The 22,837-nt window shown below is 41.4% G+C and overlaps 1 protein-coding gene across 17 annotated transcripts in view; it reads right to left on the bottom strand.

The window, feature by feature from the left end:
- IQSEC1 (IQ motif and Sec7 domain ArfGEF 1) overlaps positions 1–22,837 on the bottom strand; it is a 348,874-nt gene that overhangs the window by 51,095 nt on the left and 274,942 nt on the right. For 15 of the 17 annotated variants that reach the window (XM_009688161.2, XM_068906729.1, XM_068906730.1 and 12 more), the window contains one exon: positions 787–1,069. In XM_009688161.2, coding sequence (XP_009686456.2) covers positions 787–1,069 — 283 coding nt within the window. Of the gene's footprint in view, positions 1–786; positions 1,070–2,173; positions 2,346–19,048; positions 19,221–22,837 lie in introns of those variants that run through there. The other 2 variants (XM_068906722.1, XM_068906731.1) reach the window with 2 other exon arrangements.

Genomic DNA, 22,837 nt, shown 5'->3' with positions numbered 1-22,837 from the left:
TAACATACAAGTTGGAGAGACTGTGCAACACACCACAAAGATTTGCAGTAAAATAAAGTATCATGTGACAAGAAAGATCTCTAACAAAAACATATATTGATGTGTTAGCTATTGTTCATCCAGCACTGAAATCAAGCATATAATGCATACTTGTTTACTTGAACTATAAAGACATTGGTTTCAAAAGGTGAATATGGAAATCATATGGCAATAAACATTTTTCAAATAAGACTACACCGAGAGTAAAGCTTGACACGTACACTTGAGGTGCACTGTCTTACAGAAGTGTCTCCTTAGGCTTTGTACATTTACACAGCTTCTATCCAGGTCTTAGCAAAGCCTATATATGTTTTACTGGGTTTTACTCAACCAGGCAAAGACCTCAAATTCATACCAGATTTGAGAGTAGGCTCGTGGAAATAATCTGTTCCTTTCTTTAAGCAACAACAAAGACATCCTGAGTTTAAAATGACTCATTTTCTTAGATAAATATTTTGCATTGTTACATTCTTATAAACAATATGAGTCCCAAGCATGAAATCACAATTCCTGGGAGAACTGTTTTTACTTTTAACATTATTAACATCTTTTAGGTGTTTTTTGGCTGGGGGGGGGAGGGGAGCACAGAGAAAGAGTCAAAAAGTTCGGTAATACTATGCCTATATTGAAGTATGTTGGTTGCAGAAAAAATGGTATTTTCAGCAGCACAACTTAAGTCATCAAAGATTTTTCCTAGTTTACAGACATGTTCCCTTTTCTATAAATACGGTAACATAGCTCAAATACCTGCTTATCCTGTAGATCTGAAGAGAGTTCATAGCTCTCAGAAAGTGATCTTGACCGTTTAATAGCTTCTTCCTCTGCTTGCTTTCGCAGTATGGATGTTGAGTGCTGAAGTTTCGGCCTCCGGGATCTTTGTTGCCCAGGGGAGACAGAATAGAGCCCGTAAGCAGAGTGATCGTAATGGTCTGGGCTTACGGCTGAACTGTGTGTTATAGGTCCTTGATGGTAAGTAGATGGACTGTCCAAAGATGTGCCAGTTTCACTGCTTGGAGCCTCGCCCTCAACACTAGGTAGACAAAGAAAAAACAGGAAAATCCTCAAGTAAGTACTGTATACCACAATTCTCAGTGACTAATAGCATAGTTTTGATAAGCATCATTTTATGCAGGCATCCAGCACACAGTGTTCAAATTCAAATGCAGTTATTACGGGGTTATGTCAATACCACAGTTTTTACTGTAACCTAAACAAATCTCTTATTTTTGTTGCAGAGGTCATCTTTCGAGCACGAGTCAAGCAGAAAAATGGAGATTTCAAGCATTATTTAACTTAACATAGCAATTATTAGTAATATCCTGAGTAACTCACTTAGCAACTACTGCATAAAATAAAACCGGTCATTTCTTAAAAGACTTTGTTACACCCATTTCCAAGTTGGTCTGCTTCAAAACCACAGATGATTATTTGTGTCTCTTTCCTTCCTATGAAAAATAAAAAGCAGTTTTATATCATTATATTACAATTCAACATAAAAGGATTATTTTACCCTTACTCAAAGGAAATTTGGGATCTAATGGATCTTTTGAGCTACTACATTTTTAGAAATCGAAGTTGGGAAAAATACCTACAGGAGAACTCTCATCTCTTTCTCTGCTAGCAGAAGAATGCTCCCATGGGATATTTTTGGCATGCTTCACAGTAAAGCATCCCAAGGGATGATGTTTCTAGCCAATGAAAGGAAAATAGTTTCAGGTAAGAAATACACAGTAAGAGCTATCTTGCAAATAAAACATTCTGTTTTCACGGGACTGCTGTTACTGCTAAGGAATAAAAGAAAGAAAAATACTTCATACCAAGAAGCTGCACACAACAATGATCATTTCAAAACTGAATCTTAATCAAGACTTATCCTAAAGTACCAGTGATTTGTATTTGTCTTATATTTACAGTAAGACATTGTCGCACTGCAATAGTGTGTGCGCTTTGACTCTTTCACAGTCTCCCTTTTCTATACATTTCACATAAATATTTACTGTTTGCTTCATCCTGCGTCCACAGAGCACTGATAGAAAAACAAATTTTTACTTTTTTTTTAATCCCTCAAAAGGCTTAGGAAACCCTCTCCTTTGCCCACGCACATAAACAAATGCATTTGCAGCACTTTCCCTACCTTTTGTTTTAAGAACAGGTACATCCTCTAAAGGAACACAAGTCCACACGCTCTCACCGTGCCTTTTATTTCACGTGCTGCTTTCATCGCCTGTGTATACAAACTTAAAAAGCAAAGGCCTGCTGCCGCCTCTCAGCAGTGAATGCCGCCATCCTTGCTACACACACACACGAGCCCGTTCGACAGTTCAAAGTACAGAGCGATTTCTGCAAGCACATCCTCCGCTGGGCTGCGCTGCCAGAGCAGCTCAAGGTTAACGCTGTCACAACTCTTCCAGCTTGAACAGCGTGTACTTTTTCGTAAGTGGAGGAGAAAAAAGCCCCTTAGATTTCTCAAAATGTTTCTAGAAACACGTAAAACTGAAAGCAAGTCCTTTCTTCGCCCATCAAAATACGACTCTCCCCAAAGGCATTTTCAAACATACTTCACCCAAGCTGGAAATATTTTCAGCCTGCACACATCACTTTTTCCAGAAAGGAAGCTGACAGGAAACTAAATCCCTTTCCCTCAATGATTCAGCTGGCTTTCAACTTAAAAATGATAAATTATCCAGAGTTTTGCTGCCGATATTGAAAATGTGTAACCACCCATTGAAAACAAACTAATCGCTCTCTCTAAAGTATCCATTAAAATAATTAGTATTAAATTAAAATATTTCATATTGTCTCTTTTGATACTAAAATACATTTCTTCTGCTGACTTGTGAGGCCACACTATCTTGTTCATCAGCGGTTCCTAATTAAAAGCCTATTTATAAACAAGCATGGCATATCTGTTTCATAATCCAGGCATAATAAGCAGGAAGCCAACAAGCATCAGTGTCTCCCCCCTTCTTCTGTCACTCCTCTCCCTTAAATTGTGAACTTTTAAATAATCGTTTTATCTCTCATGTGAACATGTTAATAACGATTCCTTCCATGCATCACTTAATAACCTTTCTAAAGATTTTAATAACCTTTAAAAAGGTTACAGTGCTGGTCAGAAAAAATTCAAAGGCGGTCTGCCTCAAACTCTGATTACAGTTTGAGGATTTCTTCTTTATTTTTAGTTTGTCTTTTGTACTTTTTCCAGACGTAAATATGATCCTTGAATGACTGCAATGCTCGATCTCATTTTGCTCGTAGGCCTATTCCCTGCCATCACGTCTGACCTTTGAAGCAGGGAAGTAATTATCTTTCACAACATGCTGCCTCCTGCACAACCGCATGACAGACCCTTAAAGCAAACAAGCGTGCACAATTGGTACTGCACATTTGATGGTTTTCTCCTCTTCAGCCCTTCCTTCTCCATCAATTTAAAATCAGCAGAAGCTTTGTAAGAATAATTTCATAAAAGGGAAAATCCACTGGCAAGGAAAAACAGCTTTGCTTTCTTCTTATTGCTACTTTATGTATGTTTGCAAAAAGTAGAACTATTTCAATAAACAGCTCTTGTGCGACGTTTAAGGACAACAAAATTCACTGCTCCACCACCACGGAGTAAGTGCAAACAGAGCACTGTGCAACAGCAGTACGTAACTGACGATCATTCTGTCCACCTCTACTCTGAAATACTGCATGAGAAAAGGGTTCTCATGAGCTACATCAGATTTGAGACGTGAGCCAAGCACAGTAGGTTTAGAAGGACTTTTCACCTCTCCAGTGATGGAACCACTGGAAAACGTCAAAACACACAGATGTCAGGGACTCTGCTGCAGGCTTACAACAATTCAAGTAAGATCCCCTGTGCCTGGGGGAGTAGGTAGACACTTCTCCAGCGCAACATTACCTCATCTTGTGTCCACCTTGCGCACACGCTCTTTTTTTTTTGTATGGATGAGCAGACGATTTTTCTCCTGCCCTTTCCTCACCACCAATGCTATATATTAATTCCTGTGATCTTTTACTCTTTTCCTTATCTCTTCAATAACCAAAAGCAGCTGTTTTTAGGTTCTCCAGCAGTAACCATTTTGTGTTGTCCCCCACCTTGTTTGCTTCTACCCATTTTTATATTTCCATGCTTTCTTTTATCATCATCACATATGAAAAGACTAGGCACTACTCCATATTAACAGCTTCTTAGGCCAGACTGCACGCTGTCCTGGAGCTAAGAATTGCGTATTGGTTGAAAGATCAAACCTGCAAACCTGAATTTACCACCTCTTCTCCATCCAAATCTACCAAAGAACGAGGAGCAAATACAAGGACTTCTAAAGCAGCCATGTTATTACTATGCAGTTCCAGAAATGCATTTACAAATAAGGACAAAGCAAATGAGAGTTCACACAGCTTCTGCTGTTTCTTCGCTTACCTTCCTCCACGCTTTTAAAGCAACAGTTTAGTCAGGGAGAGCCAGCCAACACCATTTTATATCCCACTGACAAGGAAACGGCAAGTCAATGTAAACTGGAATGTCATCAGACAGGTGATGGCTGTGCAATGACGTCTGCTGACCAGTCAGGGCACCTAGCTTCTAATCTCAGCTCTATCACAAAGAACATGGCAAGCAGATCCAAATGTTCAAAAATTGCTGATTTTGGACTTCTAACTTGAGATATTTAGGACCTGATTTTCCAGAACTGCCCCCTTGAGGATTCTGCATCAACATAAACTCAAATCAGTAGCAACTGGGGCACAGAACACCTCCAAAAACAAATTCCAGTTATCTCAAGGCAGGCACCTTGTAGTTCTAAGAGGAATTACCATTTCCAGAAACAAAAGAGGTACTTTCTGTTCAACAGTTTCCTCTTCTGCAAAAGGAGGCTTTTAAACTAACCATGACTTATAAAAAAGAGCTAAGTCTAAATTCACTACACTGCAAAAAACAGAGCATATAACGTTGACCCTGCCCCAGTTAGGATTAGGAACAGAACTTCTTAATGCAGGTCTCTGATTTGAGGCATCTGCCATCTACATGTCCAGTGGAATTACTGATAATTTCAGGATTTAAAAAAAAATTAGTGGATGAATTTAGTTTATCTCCCTGCAACACATAATGGCATATTACTAGGCAGAACCTCAATACGTCCAGTATTGCAATCCTGTAATACCAGGTCAATGGAAAACAGCTGAAAATAACCTTTTGTTTTTCAGACTACAATTGTAGTATCACATTCCTGTCTCAGCAGAAAATAGAGATTCATTATATGTCACATTAGAAAAAAAAAAAGAAAGATTTCTTGCCAGTATTTTACGGAAAAGCATACCATGAAGCTGCTAAATAGTGAAAATAGAAATAAAGTATTTAAAATAATTAGTACTATGAACATGACTTTGCATGAACAAAGCTTTAAAACAGAGCTATGAAAAGCGTGTCTCCTTCTACATCTAAATTACTTTCTTGGAAGAGTGGCCAGCACTGACTGAATCAGTACTTTATCAGAAGCTGACAGTGGAAGTTTCTGCCTGCATAGATATCAACTTGTAATAGTGTTTTAAAAAATAACACTATTTTAATGATACTGGGGAGAAAAAAAGGTTTTGATAAAATGGAAATAGACTGACGACATGAATAAATAAATAAATATCTCAATAGAGATATAAAACTATTGGTGAAAATCAGATCAATTTTACTTTTTCTGAAGAATACAAACCAGTATTAAATATATCAAATGCAGATGGATTCAGGCATTTTCCTTTCTTTTTTGCATGCCGGGCTCTAAATTTCCTGCAAGACCTAAGCCACATGCTCCACAAACATTTTTAAATTAGAATATATCCACTGAAGTGACATATGTGCATGCGAGTAGGATGTGTTTGCTTCATCGGCAGAGCAGTGAGATAAGGGTCATGCCCGCAGCGCAGCTCACACTGCATCTACCCATGATGCATACTGAGTTCGAGCAGCTACAGAGTCAAAGCTCACTGCTCTGTCTGAACCAAAGAGTAATACCAATGTGCAGGCTGTGGCTGCCAAAAGCTGATTTCTAGCTAATTCGTCTAAATGTCAAAGCTGAATAACGTAGCGCATGGCTGTATCTTTTGGACTATAGTAGCATACAAGAGATCCAGGCTGACTGACAAAGTGGATGTTGCTGCTGACTAGAAAGAGATCTGGTTTTTTAAAAGTTATTTCCCACTCCTCAGGTGGCCAGGCTCATCCCAAGAATTACCTATTAAGGAAAAGCTCTGCCTTCCTTCAGCCGTCTCTCCCCAAATGTACTTAGCTTAAAATATCCTTTACAGCTGCAAGTAGAGTTTTTATAGTCCATGACCAGAACACGGTATTTCCTCTCCTGGCATAAAGGTGTAAACCTGGCAGGTCTTCTCTACCCTCTGTCTCAATTTATATCTTCAGTTAATACTTCTCATCACAAAGACTATACTTAGTTAATCGCTAAGACCACTACCATATTTTAAAACATCTTATTATTCAGGATGTCTGAATATCTACTGTCACTCTTAGGGATTTATATTTTGCTTTTATATTCATACCTTCCTTTCCTTCCAAACCTCATCAACTATTATCTTAACAAAATAAGAATAAAATAAATAGAGGCACAGTTTTGAAAAACAAAAAACTTGGACATTTGAGCTTAAGAGTAGAAACTGAAAGGGCCTCAAGTCCTCAATTTCAGTGAAGGGCAAAGCCTAAGCTTTTCCATGCTTACTCGTTGCACCGACAGCAATGGTAAAACTATCAGAGAAGCTGTGAGTCTGGAGGTCCACTAACTTATCTTTAAAATGATGTGCATGTAAAGATGAAATATATAGCTCCATAACATCAGATGCAAGGAGTTATTCAGTATTCCCATTCACCCTAAAAACTCACATTTTACCAGTAGTGATATGTCCCAATATTCACATAGGACTCAAATACAAAGATGCTGAGAACATACGTTTATAGAAATCTTCCAACTGTTTAGACTAGTACGCTGTAGATTTTGTTTGGAACTAAAAATAACAAAGAAGTTCAACCTGCTTCTAAATAATGTAAAAGCCAAACCAGCGTTGCATACAATATCTTAAAATAGAACCTGCTGAGCAAAACAGAGTAAAGATTTGAGAAGTAATTTTACCAAGGAACATTACCTGAAATCACTAGACATTTTCATCATTCATTTAGAACAGACTTGAAACAGGGCACTATAAAGACATGAAATTGAAAACGGGCCCTAGCAATTGGATGGTACATGCATGAGAAGCAGTGAGCATTATATTTGTTCTGTAAAAAAACTTGTTTTGAATAATGAAAAGAAGTATGGCAACATAGTAAGTTTGGGCTTCTACACCTTAAAAATTGTTTCCATGGAATATTATCTCCATAAAAGAACAAATATGAATTCAAAGGTACACACAATAAATCCTTTTATCCCTAAATCACGGAAGCTGTGCACAGGTATTACGAACAGCGTATGAAAAACAGCCAATTGTTCATCATTCTAGTCAGTACCAGGTGGTACAACCATTACTCAACCTCACCATGACACTACCTGTGCTCCATTCTTTAGGAAGCAGACAGTTATTAAAGCATGATTGTGATAGAGCATCACTTGCCAGAGCTGGCAGTCAAGACTTCATGCAGTCTGCATAACCTGAATTCAAACAGAACCTAACAAAGTACTTATATGCTTCGGATTTCACGTTTTGCTGCAATGGTGGAGCATTTGCATGAGTTATTCTTCATGAAATTCTTCAGATCTGTCCCTTCTCTACTGTTAAGTTGTCTACTCTTCCCTGAAGCCATGTCATTTATTCCACACTTCCAGGAAAAACGCATGTAAACCTTGTTCCCTTTAAGTTATATGTGCCAAGAGAACAATTCAACATGCTTATTTTCTTCCTTCGTTTGTCACAGAAACATTCCTATCCATAAACATTAACCAAGTATCTACAAATGAAGTATCTAAGTACCTCAGGACTCTGCCATATCTTTTATACGATGGATTTAAATGCAAACCTAACAGTGAAGCTTTCTGAATGAAAACTTCATTTCATAAACATGAGCAATAAAACTTCCATCCCACTCAAAAATAAATACTCTATGTAAATACGCCCAAGTGCCCAGGAAGAAAAAAGGGCTACCTATCTTTTCTATCCCAACTACCTCTTTTTTTAAATTTCGAGGTTGAAAAAGTCCAACCCCAGGCATAACTCCTAATTATAGATACCCACTTGGAATGGATCCAAATTCTCTACCCAGCTCAGAGAACGCAGACCAGAAGCCACCCATGGAACGAACTCTAAGCAACAGAGAGGGGCACAACGGCAGCTGCCAGAGCAGCTGGTGTGCTTAGACACTCCCAACAGGAAACCCGGGAAAAACATTTAAATGGTAAAAATGTTTAGGTCAAATCTAGGCATTCCACGTAGGGATGAATCTCTAAGACAATTCATTCCTTGCTTATAACTTCGTCCTTGCAAGTGCAACAAAGCCCTAATTTGAATATGAAATTTTAAACCACATTTACAAGCAAAACACTGCTAAATAAAATTATGACTCCCCATCTGCAACTTAATCCAAACATAAGTATTCATTTGACACAAGGGTACACCCCACTGCCTCAAAGTTGGCTTAGATGTCGATACCTGTGGTGCATTCTACTAGAAATGAGGAGGTGTAGTTAATCAAAGCTCTGATGTGTACGTTATATGATCTCAAATTACTCGCCACAAAAGAATTCTTAATGTAACTTCTTGAAGTGCAAAATTAGCCATAAGTAGTTCACACAAACTACTACTTCAGTATTTTTTTTCCACATTACAATATTTCCCAATGGGGGGAGAATATTTGAACAAAAGTATATTATTAGTAACATTTGCAACAGATTGGAACCTAGTTCTCATTACCATTTTTGTTTTGTATTATTCTAATAAACAAAAGTCAGTTATGTATAGAACTTACATAAATCCCAAATTCAGTAAAGGCAATAACATTAACAAACCAATCTACCTTCAAATACATGCTGCCAAGAGTTCAAAGCCATCGTGATGGACAACAGTATTCAGTCACTGACAACGGCTTTCATCCAGGAAAGAAACACTGACCAAATCGCTTTACTAAGAATGCGCTTGAGCAATTCAGTTGTTTCTGTTAAAATCAAATGAAACCTTTGAATGCACATCAGAGTAATGTCCCAGGTAATTCACCTTATTGAAGTTAAATATTTTTGCAAGAAAAATCCAGACAACATTTGCCTGTTTCTCAAAAGCGAACAGTCACAACTAATAAACAAACCAAATACTTTAATCTGTAGTGCTCTGTGTAACAGACTGCCAGTAACACCCAGTTTAAGTTAAAACAGTCACAACAATTGAGTGAGGGAGATCAAGTTTCCAAAGACAAGCGCTACTAAGGGATTGCAAACATTTCATTTGCTCTCTGGTCCAAATCCTGTATTCGAGCTTACAGGAAAACTCCCAACGCCTACTGATTTGGACACTACCAACTTTTAATTCTCACTGAGTAACACCATAAAAGTGATTAAAAACCACACACACCTCCCCCCTTTTCTCCACCCTGTATTTTAACCCACGATCTTATATACTGCTAACAATAACGAGGAAAAAGGAGACACGGTCTTTTCTCCCCTTTGAAAGAAAATGTAAGAATTAATGCACCATTTTTCTGAACAGGAGGTGCGCACAAGCAAGACGGGAAGAGAACCAAACAAAAATCTACTCAACTTTTCATTTTCGTGAACAACCTTTATAATAGGTTTAAGAACTAAAAATACCCATTTGAAGACAGCTTACTTGAGATTATCTTCAACTTCCAAAGAGGAGAAGGAAGGTTAAACTCCTTATACATCATCTTCGTCTAAGTCAGCGACAGCATGCTGACTAGCAGATAAGTATCTACTACACAAGAGTAAAAAAAAAAAACCTCCCCCAGACCTGGTTATTGCCTTACAAAGCCTGTCTGCTAAAGACAAAGTTGTATTTTATTTTCATTATTCAGCAGTTCAAAAAACATCAAATGAGTCTGACAGCATCAACAGACTTGCACATACTGTAGAAACATTAACTTCTACCCAGGTAAAGACAAAGGCATTCCCTGGCTAATCTGTGTTAATCGCCACCAAATACACATTTGCTTAGCAATGACAGCATTCCACATTTCACGCTTTTTAAAAAAATAGAGAAAGCGTTACTAGCAGAAGGAGACTACAGTAATAATTTTAAGTGTGTAACTAGAAGAGGAATTCTCAAATTCAGGAATTTTTTTTTAGAATGTTTATGGTCAACTTCTCTTGATGTGTTAGCAGAAATAAAGCACGCTAACATTAGAAAATTTCATGTAGGCCTCAAAAGGGTATTTACCTTCTTATGGGCACCAAAGCTAACAATTGTTAAGTTTATCTGTGGTATCTGACTATTTAATTAAACCTGTGAAAATCTACCTACCACTAGAGACTTCATCCTGTACCTCCTGCATAAACTCTTACACGGTTAAGAGGAATTTCACAAATGTGCTGAGCTTCTCAACAAAACTGTGGCAGAATTTGACCTCAACCATTTATTATTTACTCAAATATATTATTCAGCATTTGGAATTCTCTTATTTAGTGTACATATGCTATATACAACATACATTTAAGACAGTAAGATATTAACATGTGTTCTAATGTTTATATTATCTTGACATGACCTTTACACAATGCTAATTTTAAAAACAGAGATTTAGTTTCCACAGCTGAGAAAGAACCGATGTGCATGCACAGCTGAAGCAGCATTTGCTATAATGCAAAAATCCTTGGCCTCATATACCAGCCAACCTTGCATTTCACCTCTGCTGTGGCTTCAGCTGTTGGGTCAAGCCAACTGGAGGAAAAGGTGATGCTGAATGACACTGATAGACATCAGCTTGCTTGTACTTATGTTCTGTAAGAAATTAAACAGTTTTCTCTTCCTATTCAAGCCTTAGTAGACAGTTTTCTCCCCCCCCCCTTTTATAGGCTGATATTTATCTTATAGGCTAATGTATTATAAACTTGAATTACATTAAAGATCCTTAATGAAATGCTATGTGCTGAGTGAGAAAGTGTTCTAGGAATTGAAATTTCATCCACAGAGCAAAACTATAATCTTTGATCAAATGTACTTGATAAAGTCTATCATTTGAATCATGTTAATGTTTTATCCCTTTACTACTTGAAATGATAATAAATAAGGTACAGTATACAAAAGCTGGGAAAAAATTTTTGAGCAGGCCAGCCTTTCTGTTCAAGTACATCTGCATCCTCGGGCAGAGGGAAATTAAGAATCATCAACCAAAGGGCATACAGAAGGCTCATGCAACAGGAATGACAAGAAAAACAAACGTTACTTTATACTGGATAAAGTCACCATCACCTCACAACTGTATTTATGTTAGGCTGTATTTTCCACTTACATGGCAAACAAACACTATATGAATAAAACTATTTAGCACTACCAAGGGATCTCATTTCAGTTAGTTAATAATATACAGTCACTAACTACGGAAGCGTGCTTTAAAACAATGCGAATGAAACACAGAATACTTTGTTCTCTCACTTGGACTGAAGTAGTCATCTACTAAAGTTCTTCCACTTTTAAATTTAAGATCAGAATGGAAGGGACTGTTTAACTTCAGGGAGAAGCCAAACAACTAGTAAAAGTTATAGATAAATGTTATGAGGTTATAGAGCAATATACTTACAAAAGGCAAAATCCAAATGGAAGACTAATTGCTAACAGTCAAACCAGAAAAGGAACTTTAATTTTGCCGTGTATGTACACACACACACCCCTATACTTATGTATATCTTTATATGCATACATAAATATCACTCAATTTTAACACTGCGCAAACCCAGTATTTCGACTTCCTACCTTGTCTCAATTTAGGGGAGGAGGCGGCAGACGAAGAAACCCAACTAAGTGTTCTCTAAGGGAAAATAACGTAATTTCAACATGCATAAATGCATACAAGCATAGGAATCTCTTACCCGGTGGGAAAGAAAATGGATAAACGAGAACATAGAAGCCCTTTTCCTGCTTCCAATGAAGTCCACAGCTTTGCTATTGACTTCAGTGAGAATGGGAACTGGCTGGAGCGCTCCTTGCACACTGGAAGAGGTCTACGCCGTAACTCACTGGAACAGAACCACTGCTAGAGCAGTCTTTAACCACAGACAGTCTCATAAAAGTGAGATTTTTATCCTCTGCAACACACCCTAGGTTTATATCAAAGTGTGCAGCGCATAACAGTTAAGGAAACAATATGGCAAGAGATCTTATGTTTTAAGTATGGAGTTTGGTAGAAAATATAATGTTTTAAACATTACTTAGATTCTAGGCAATGCGTTCAAATACAGAGGATACTTGCAGACATACTCAGAAAGATATGCAGTTCCTTACTGCACGTAAATCTTTACTCAGTCCAAACAACACCCCAGAAGATTACCTACAGCCTCTAAATCAGTTAAAGATCTGACAAATGCTTTTTCTCATTCACAGGCTTCCTTCCTTTTACACTTCCTCTCCTTTATGCTGAGTCTGTACGTTTTAGTAGCTCCTTCTGTGCTAGTGAGGAATTAAACGCAGGCTTTCAGTAGGAACTTCACCCACCTCACTGATCACAATACAAAAAGTAACACAGGTGGCAATTCCTGTCTCAGGAACCTATAAATGCTATTTCAAAGCTTACTGTAAGCTAAGAATTTTCTCCTTACAAAGCCTATATATTATCAAATTTTAAGATCTGCTCCGTACTATGAGTAATTTTATAAGCTACTTTGAAGCAATACTTAACAACAGAGAGTTTATTGCGCATACACAGAACTAGAGTTATGGTAAGTTTGTAGTGCGGTGCAAGCTTCAAAAGCAGCTTCTTTTGGATGCAGGAGACAGATGCCCAGTACAGCTCCGTAACTCGTGCTCCCAGGATAGGTAGCCTCTCCTGGCTTCTGCTGATATGAGCTGCATTAGCTGGGGACCACAGGCAAGGCTGACCTACGCTACCACAACCCTGTCCTGCGTGAGAAGGAGCTGCAACACACAGCGCCATGATTTTGCTGGCCTTACACACGGGTGGAATCACTAACAGAAAGAAGATGCTCCAGCAGGAATCTCTGGCTGATGTAAAATCACTTTGCATTGTTTCTTCTGAAAAGTCAGTTTAGTAGAATAGAGAATTTGGGCTCCTGGTTCACTAAAAAAAAAGTGTCCAAAAAAAAAAAAAAAGGAACTTGGATCGTTATCAGATTTTATAGGCTCTTCACTATAACTTAATTCATAGTTCTTTCCACAGTAGAAAATGCTCTTTTGGGACAACAATAAAAGTCCAATTTCTGAAAATGATAGCCACCATTCTGGGAATCAAAAAAATGAAACATCATACAAGCTCTTTACATACATAGATCTTTTACATAAATCCAAAAGTCGGATAACATGGTGCACTATGACAGCACAGGAAAGTATGATTTTTTCCCCCTTGATTAACCTAATTAAAACCATCTTAATTGTCTTTTAATAAAAACAAATCCAAGACTGCAACAAGTTGCAACTGTTTGGGACAATTACCAGGAAATGCTGAGCCACCCTCTGTTCTCCATCAGTTCCACAAAACATTAACTATAAGTATCAACAGGAATCTATTGACTCAAAAGGCCAGTTCTCCGAAACCTTGAAGCATTGCAGTCAGCTCCTTTTTGAAACCACTGTTTCTACCCAGCGCTTCACCACACTGGCATCTTCTAAGCAAGGCTCACAGAATACAACGTAAGAAAAGAGTATATGAACAACAACACTGAACTGTCTTTCTTTTGAGGATTCAAGTATAGCTAAAAATGTTATCTAACATTCAACACCCTGTGAAACATCATTAACTTCAAAGCATGTGAATCAACCCAGTCACCTCCGGAATGGAAATTCAGCAGCGATTTAACAACACAGTACAATAGTGCAGAGCCACATCAGAAAGAAGATAATTTTTATTCCCAAGTGAAAGCGCAGAGAGCATTTAGGCCAAGAGAGAAGCTATTGCTAAGCTGAAGCATGAGCAGAAAGTCTGGGGTTTAAACAGGCTGTTCTTTCAGAAGCACTGTGACAGCTCTAAAACCGCAGCGGGATCAGGCACAGGGCTCTCCATGGCATTTGAGCGGTGACTGCCTCAACACGACCTCCACAGATGACAGGGCAAACACTGTCTTTAGCGCTCTCTCAAAAGGCGGGAGCGCATCCAGCCGAAGCACCCCTTCCTCCCCGGGGGCCCCCTCAGAGCTCGGCGCCAGCACGCACCCGGCCCGGCCCTGCCCAGGCTCAGGAAAACCCATGGGAGGGCAGCGGCGGTGGCGGCAACAGTAACCACTGCGGCTGGAGGCTACGCTACAATGACCACGCTAACTGGAGTTAAAGGCAGGGCAACAGGCAGCTGCCTAAGCGGCAGCGCTCACAGCCACAGGCGTACCTACCTCCTCAAGTGATCTCAGACTGCTGGATCAAGCTTGGTCCATTCCAGCATCGTGCTGGGAGTGAAAACCACAGGAGAGTCAAACTGTGAACTTTCCCATAGGGCAGATTTAGGATTAGCTGTAAGTGTTGCCTTAAAAGATACCCTGTAACAACAAACACTCTGCGTTGGTACCTTCTTTCCTTTGCGCTGCATGAAGAGGACCCAGAAGGTCGCATACGTATCACCAAGCAGAAGGAGCTTCATTTTCTTTTTCTCTCTTCCTACCAAAATGTTTAAACTTATGACAAGCCTATCCTTGTTAATCTGACTGATCTTACGCATGACCGAAGATTTTTGGACTCAACAATGCAAGTTACCCTCAAAAAAGATTAATCATCTTTGTGATTCTTCTATTGCCTGCCCGGTATTTAGTCACTTACATAAAGGAAAATCAAATCACAACCATTACATTTCGTTTGTGCTTGCACAATGCAAGGCAAGAGGGAATTGGGTCCTTTGTTTTTAAGCACAAGTTTAACTCGGATGACACTGAACTACAGAAAAAATCTGATTAACAGATAGACAACATCAATTTCCTGTATTAAACGTTATCAAAGCCATCATTCTAAATTTCTGCTTCTCCTGCAACAGACAAAAAGGTTTGATTTTTCAGTCACACCAAATGCTTTTTTAAATATATATAAAGACATCTATACAAAAATTTTATGAAACATTTTCTAGTCTTTTGTCTACTGTAGGGAAGTAAAAGATTTGTTTAGCTAAATTTGCAGTCCCCTTTAATGTAATAGTAGGGCTTTGTGCTACAGCGGATTAAAGCAGCATCTGTTCTTCTCTGGAAAACTAGAGTCAAATCACAGCAGTGCAGCAAAGTTGCCATCTCTATCTGTACCCTAACTACTATTGCTCCTCCCCCAAAATAAATAAATTAAAATAAATCCCGGCAAGACATGAGAAGTGCTACTGGTCTGCGACTGAAGTATTTTTGATTAATAACTTGCTAAAAGCCCATGATCAATAATCACCTCTGCACAGCGAAGCCATACAAATTAAAAAAAAAATTGTATTTACTTAAGTTTTGGTATTAGGTGACAAAATCCAGGATACTAAAAATTAACTTTCAAATTCTTTCAATCTTGTTAGGCAACAGAAACATAGAAGCAAAACTGAGGATATGAATTTGGCTTGCAGGTCGTATTCTATTTAAACATAAGTGAATTTCAAACAGAGCACCATTAACAAAAACAACATACCAACACGCTTTCTCCCCTAACCCATATGATTGCTCTGTTCATAATTCCAGCTGTTCTTCTGTTGATCGGGCAATATCTGGGGCAGGGGCCCATCCTCATATATTTAATGTAACAAATAATGCAATCAGGGCTCCATCTTGACTACGGTTTCTGAGATCTCCTGCAGCTCTGTTATTAAACAAAAGCTGTAACTGATTGACAGCTACTGTGATTAAAAGGTGTCTGCTCTGAAATTAATGACAAAGTTGCCATTGATTCTGATGGAAAAGGAATTATGTAAATGCTGAAAGAGTAAGGAAACTGCATCCTTAACGCCTGTCACAAACGACAGTAAATCCTTGCAATGGAGAGGCGTAACAAGCACAACCCAGCTAATCTACGTGTCCATGTGCTATAATGCTTAAATTAAGCAAGGAACTGTTTTTATCCTCCTCAGATAGTGAGCCTTTGTATTTTTGAGCACAAGGAGAACGGGCACGGTAGGAAGAACTATTCCTTTGCACGTGTCAGAATCAGGCAAAAATTAGGAGTCGCGAGGGTTTATGACAAAGAGGGTGGATTAGTCTGTTCCCCCTGGGAATCCTGAGATTCTCTGAAGACCTAGTGGATAACTTCCCAGCCAGCTTTATGACATTAATATTCCCCAAAAAAGCTACCCTGAAAGTGGTCTAAATCCAATTCTACCCATTCAGAATAAAGGAGCTGAGGCTATAAAGTTACGGCAATACAACACCTAATATCACACAAGATGCAAGAGGACGTGTCGTACTAAGAAAGCAGTCTCAATTCCAGCACTATTTTCTCCCATGTTCAGCTGGAGATGCCTGAAGTCTGAGTTTCACAGGTGTTAAACCCCAAGAAGCACAACTGAAATCTGAGGACATGTTAAATGCCTACAGGTAGCATTTCTACAACAGGAGACAACTACTGGTTTTGGGTCACGATGTCACTTGCATCCGCCGACAGGGGACCGGCTACTTTCAGGCCACCTTTCAGAATCACAGCTACTTCTTACTGGTGTTCAGGGCAAACATACTTTGCAAGCATGATTAGAATAGTCTCACAAGTGCGCTAATCACCCACACAATTGTGAAATCTTCCTCCTCAGAAAGTTTGACCTTTCACAATCCATCTTTACGCTTCAAAGAAAACCTCCTCGGTATAAAGACAACCTGTGTTTCAAAGTTGTCGTTCCACTCTTGGTCCTGGCACCTCACATCTAGATCCTCAAAGAATCCCAGCCTCCAAGCGATGGAAGATTGCTTTCATAACGAAGGTTACATATTTGCAGGAACGCATTTCTATTCGTGGAGTCACAGAAGGTAATTCTCTTCAGAGAATTTTCATTTTGCAAACACGAAACGCTCAGAGGATGAGAAAAACCATGTAAGGTGGCGGTGCTGTCCGTCCTAAGAAATTGCTTCCCAGTTCTCAAGAGAAGTACCCTGTCAACTGTTAGTGATCATACCTTCTTCATCAGAGGAGGGCTGCTTGCCCAGCGGCCGTCCACAATAACTCATCATGCCAACCGCTAGGGATGCTCCAGTATGCATTTGTAACAAGAACAACAAATCAGAGTTTTGGTTCAACTTGGTAGTTGCGTTTTTAGGTGAAAGAATGAATTCTCTGGGTTTCCTTACCTGAAAGGTGCAAATTATTCAGCCAGGACTGAGATACAAATTGTGTATTAACTGTCAGGATTCCCAGACAGCTTCCAAAGGGGCAAAGAAGCAAACAAACTCCGTTGATGTGCTGAGTATCACAACTTCCGCTGGTTAACTCAGCTCCTGTGCTAAATTTGTATCTTGGGGATAACAAATTATTTCATGTGAGCACAAACATGAAAAACGGATGAAGCTGACTTCACACACAGAATCCCCACGCTGACTAGGCCACCTCTTTAACTAAGAGAACAAAGGCCGCTGGCTGCCACATGACAGTGCCACCACCATGAGCGATTTCAGGAATTCCAGCAGGAGATCACCTCCACAAAACAAGTTTTGTACAAAAGGAGAAGCAAAAAAAGGTCATTTTAATCGGCAAGACCAAAGTTCTCCAAAAGCACTAGAGAGATGGAACGAACTCTGTGTTTATGTGAAGGATATCCGCCGCAAGAACAGACGCAGCTACACACAACTATCTGAACCAAGTGCTCAGCAATTTCTCTTTTAACGTATCAGGCGGAATAATCAAGTTTAACTGAAAGGAAGAGCATAACAATGCACAAATAAAGAAAAAAAGACTGAAACAATAACCGTGTAGCACAATAACTGTATGAATACAGACAATCTGCCACTAAAGATACACGTTATGTTATGTAGCAAACCATGCAATTGTAATGGCATTCATGCAAACGTTATCAACTCCTTACAGTAGGCTTTCCATCCGAACTTAATTATTTTCTCAAGGGTAAAAACTGACCTAAGGATCATTAAATATGTGATTGTAAACTGTACTATAAAATGTTTTCCTTATCAAAAAAAACCATTTTCCTTTCTTTTATAGAAAAGACATTTTTGTATTCATATGTAGCCGCACCAAGTCTAATCGCTTCCTCCTTTTATATTATTTCCACACAGACACACACACACACACAAATTAAGACGTCGCATATATTCACTTAGAACTGAGTATTTCTTGAACAGCCAATCAGTTCAGAAGGCAGTCGAGTTAATTTTGGAGTAAACTTTTACGCTGTACAGACGATACACTTATTTTGCCAACCATTTGTCAGAACAATTATTTCAGTCCACCACGGCTTTCACATCGCACGTGAAACGCGTGCCGCCCGCCGCCCGCCCAGCGGTTCATGCGGCAGAGCACTGCGCCTCCCGGCTCGGGCGCGCGTTACTTAAGCGGGAACTACAGCATCCCAGCGACACAGGCTCCCGCGGGGGCAGCAACGCGACACACGCTCTTTCTTTGTTTTTCCTCCATCAGTTGCTCAGCGTGCGCGCTTTAAAGGCTTTCGGACTAAACTTTGTTTGGCTGCTGCTGGTTTTTTCCGGCTGAGAGCGGAGCCCCGGGCCACGGCTCGTCCCGGGCGGCACCGCCAGGGCTGAGCGCAGCTCGCCGGAGCCGCCGGCGGCCGCGGGCCGGGCCGGGCCGGGCCGGGCGCCGCTCGGCGACCCCCGCGGCCGCGGCGCGGCGCGGCGCTCGCGGGCGGGTCGGGTCGGGTCCTGGCCGCGCCGCTGGCCGGGCTCCGGCCCCCGCCCCGCCCCGCGCTCGCCTCCCGCCGCCGCGGCCCCCGCCGCGCCGCGCCGCTCACCAGCTGTCAAGCTCCAGCTCCAGCAGGGACTGGGTGCGCTCCGAGCTGCAGTGCAGGCACCACATGGCCGGGCCCGAGTCGCAGCCGGGCAGCCCCGCGCCGCCACCATAGCCGCCCGCCGCCGCCGCCGCCCCGCGCATAGGCCGGGGCCGCCGCCGAGCCGCGCGCCCGGCCCAGAGGCGCGCGCAGGCGCCGCCCGCGCGCGGCCGCGCGCCGAGGCCGGTTTCCCGGGGAACGCGCGGGGCGGCAACGGCCCCGCCCCAACGCCGCCGCCGCCGCCGGGGGCAGGGTCCCGCCCGCCGCCTGGCGCGGACGCGGGCTGCGCGCGCGCGGCGGCGGCGGCGGCTCAGCGGGGCGGGCTGCGCCGACAGCGGCGCTGAGGGAAGGCGCGGGAGGCGCCGCCGCAGGGCCGGGCGGGCTCCGGCCGCAGCACTCGGCCCCGGAGCCGGGGGAGCCCCCCCCCCCGCCTTTTTTTCAAACGTTGCTCCAGGAGCGACTGTCCCGCAGCTCTCATAAGCTTGTGCTGGCTGCCCGCTTCATCTGCTACCCCCCCCCCGCCTCTTTTAAACTCCTTTAAGTCCTGTGCTAACAACCACGCGTTGTCGCTTGAAGCGCCCGAGCGGAGAAGACCACCCCCGCGTGACAACGGGGTTGCCGCGTTTTGCCTGGAGCTTCTGCAGCCCCGTCTGGGCCCCGAGAAAAGCCCTGGAGCAGGCAGCACCAAGCGGCAAAGCTACAAATACTCCAGATGCACCGGAATACGAACAGAAAAAATAACTTCTTAAAAAAAAATCTAAATGCAATGACAGCAGCTGTGCTGCTGGCAACTATTCCACTAATTTTCCATACGCTTACTCCAGGGCATGCAGCTGGGCAAGGCAACTGAGCAATTTTGTCAGCACCCCTGTCACTCCAAACAATAGCATCTAAATTTCCCTGTTCCTGTTCTGAATATTAGCACAATGATCCAAAGGCTGCTCACTTTCAATAAAACACTATTTGTATATGTTACACTAGTACGTGATTGTTAGAGGTTTGCAGTTTCACAAAGCAAAGCATGAACTTTGGTCCTGTGAAACACACACATAGCGAACGTGGGAACGGTAACGCGCTAACGGCTGCTACCAAGGCCTGGTGGCAGGAGAGCAACAGACAGTTTTGTGAGGAGCGATCGATTCATTAACAGAAAAAAAAATACACTCATCAAAACTAGAATTTTCAATAAGAATGAATAATTCAAATAAGTTTTAAGGTCCTTCCATCCTTTGCTGTTCCATTATATCCTCGCCTAGAAAGACTGTAGATTTTGCGGCATCACTTTCCATCTATTTTAACAAAACTGCTTATGCTTCATGATGCTTTCCAAGCCTTGCTGCCAAAAAGCCTAAAAAAGCAAAGGGTCTGCAGCACACCCGGAAGGCTACCCAAGCTCGGGGGACCGACTCGGGAACAGGCCAGTCCCGCTACGCGCCCTCCCCAGCGAGCACCGCCTTATCAGCCGCCTGCCCCCCACAAGGCAGCCCGCGCTCCTCTCCCAGCCTGAACCCTACGCGGTTTGGAGGAGTTTCTGTGGCAGACTAGTCTGACAGCACTTTTAGCTTTACAGGTTAAAAACAACCCAGCTGAAACTCCGCCATCAATCTAGCAGATAAATAGTGCTGCCTACAGGTCTGAAGAAGCTAGTTGTTTCAAAAAACAGTAGGTCCCCTACAGTTAATACCCTGCAATAACACAAGAAAGCCAGACAAGTTTTAAGTATTGGGTTGCCTGTGAAAATGTTTAATGCAACCATCAAAAAAACCTTGCTTTTCAAATAAGTTTCTCTTCATCAAAATAACCGTTATGTCCATGCAAACTGAGCAAACTGCCTAAGCACAGACACCGCTGGACTTCATTCGGGGCCAGAGGACTGGAGAACGGGAAGCTAACCAAGAAAACAAGGCCGATTCTTGTAGGGAGTTCTTCTGTTTTATTTTTTGTTAAGTTCACCACAAAAGGCTTCATTCATAATCATTTGCACAATGTTTATTGAAGTTTTATGTGGGGACAGAGCAATTGGCAGTATACTTTTTAGGAATAAAAATATTCCAGCAAATAAAGAAACACTGGCTGATCTCTGCAGTTTGGGGAAACTCCGAAGTTTAGTTAGAAACTGAAAGTGTTGCTTAAACAAATCCAGTTCAAGAAAGAGCACAATGAAAGGCCCAGCTGTGTCCTCGCATTGTATATACAACATAGCTTTTATTTATAACACACCCTATGAGAGCTGATCACCTCTTTCTCAACGATGAAAGAATCACCGCCTCTTCACTAAAGCCCAGCTCAATATTGAGATCTAATACGCGTTTTGCACAGTTTCTTCAGGACGCATTAGGCACAGGTTCCACAAAGCACATAAGCACAGATTTAACTAGCTTTACACGAGACTGAAATGTGTTAAGGAGATCCCTACAATGACCATTTTGACAGTAACGTTAAAGCAAATCAACAACCAGCGACTACTTGCACTTGCAATGCCAACTATTGACATCTAATAGTTGTCCAGACAAACTCTCCACAAGAGAAGTCTCCGACATCGCATCTAAAACTTCCCAGGGAAGCTGAGTCTCGGTCAGACAGCCACTAGCAACAATCCCACGTTTTCCTGGCCCTCCCACATCAATAGTCCTCTCTTCTTGTAAACAGACGGATCCAAAGCAGATAGACGTAGTCCACAGGTCAGTTAATGAAAGGAAATGGGTTACCAAAGGAGGAACCAAGTGCAGACAGTTTTAGCGCAGGATACGAAGGAGAATATGTACTGGAAAGGGCAGCTCAGACCTCCAAAGTAGTCACAGAATTATCTGAAGATAACGGAAGGAAGGAAGGAAGGACGAATACGCTTTTCTGAATCTTTTTCAAACACAATCTTCCTTCCAATATTGGTACGCAATACCAACGTACCTCCTGTTTCAAATACTGCTCAAGTGACTGTTGTGGCTTCCCCCACCCAATTCCAAGAATCCTAAATTCTCAAATTTGCGTTTTGACCGGTCTGCTACAAAGTTTCTGTAGAATCATTCTGTGTTTTAATGGCAGTCCGCAGTAACTCTAAACATCAAGATTTTGTACCTATTAAAAATACAATTTCTCTCAATGTATTCCAAGAGGGGAAATTAAACAGAGAAAAACAAATTTTTGCTGCACTAGGCAGATGGCATTGTGGTTTACGAGTCAAGGCAGCCCAATGCAATTATTTTTTGAAAGCTTTTTTAATGTTTGTTTTTAAACATTCCCAAACCATCTTCGCTCAGCCATAATCCACACTGCATAAACCATCCTCAGTAAGATAACAGGTTGTGATTTTTCAGAGACGTAAGCTTGACTTTTTAGGACAATTTTTCTGAAGTACATAGCTACATATTTTTGCTATGCTGACTACACAGGTGCAGTGCTGTGTGCCAAACATATCACGGTGTTGTTTCAGGCCTCAGAAGAGGGGGCCAGGGAGGGTCTTCTAACAGCACGGAGCCAATGTGGGTTTTTATACCGCTTTATCCATCTGCTCTTTGTGTAGCAAGCTTTGGCACGACCACTAGGACATGCGGAGGCTCCTATATACTCTTGTTCTCCAGCTGCCATTTGACCCCTAGCTCACATTCGAGCTGCCACCAAAATATTGTGTATATATGTTGGGCAGGGTGAGGAGACAGGAAATTAAGTTTCTGTATCTTAGTATCCTTATTCCCAGCAGTTTCTGGGAGCAGAGCTAATAGTACAACACAAAGCTATGTTTGCTCCATTAGAAAA

Source organism: Struthio camelus, chromosome 14, assembly GCF_040807025.1.
Source record: "Struthio camelus isolate bStrCam1 chromosome 14, bStrCam1.hap1, whole genome shotgun sequence".
NCBI classification, from domain to species: Eukaryota; Metazoa; Chordata; class Aves; order Struthioniformes; family Struthionidae; genus Struthio; species Struthio camelus.
Note: the sequence above shows the minus strand (reverse complement) of the source record. Positions and strands in the feature narration are given on the sequence as shown.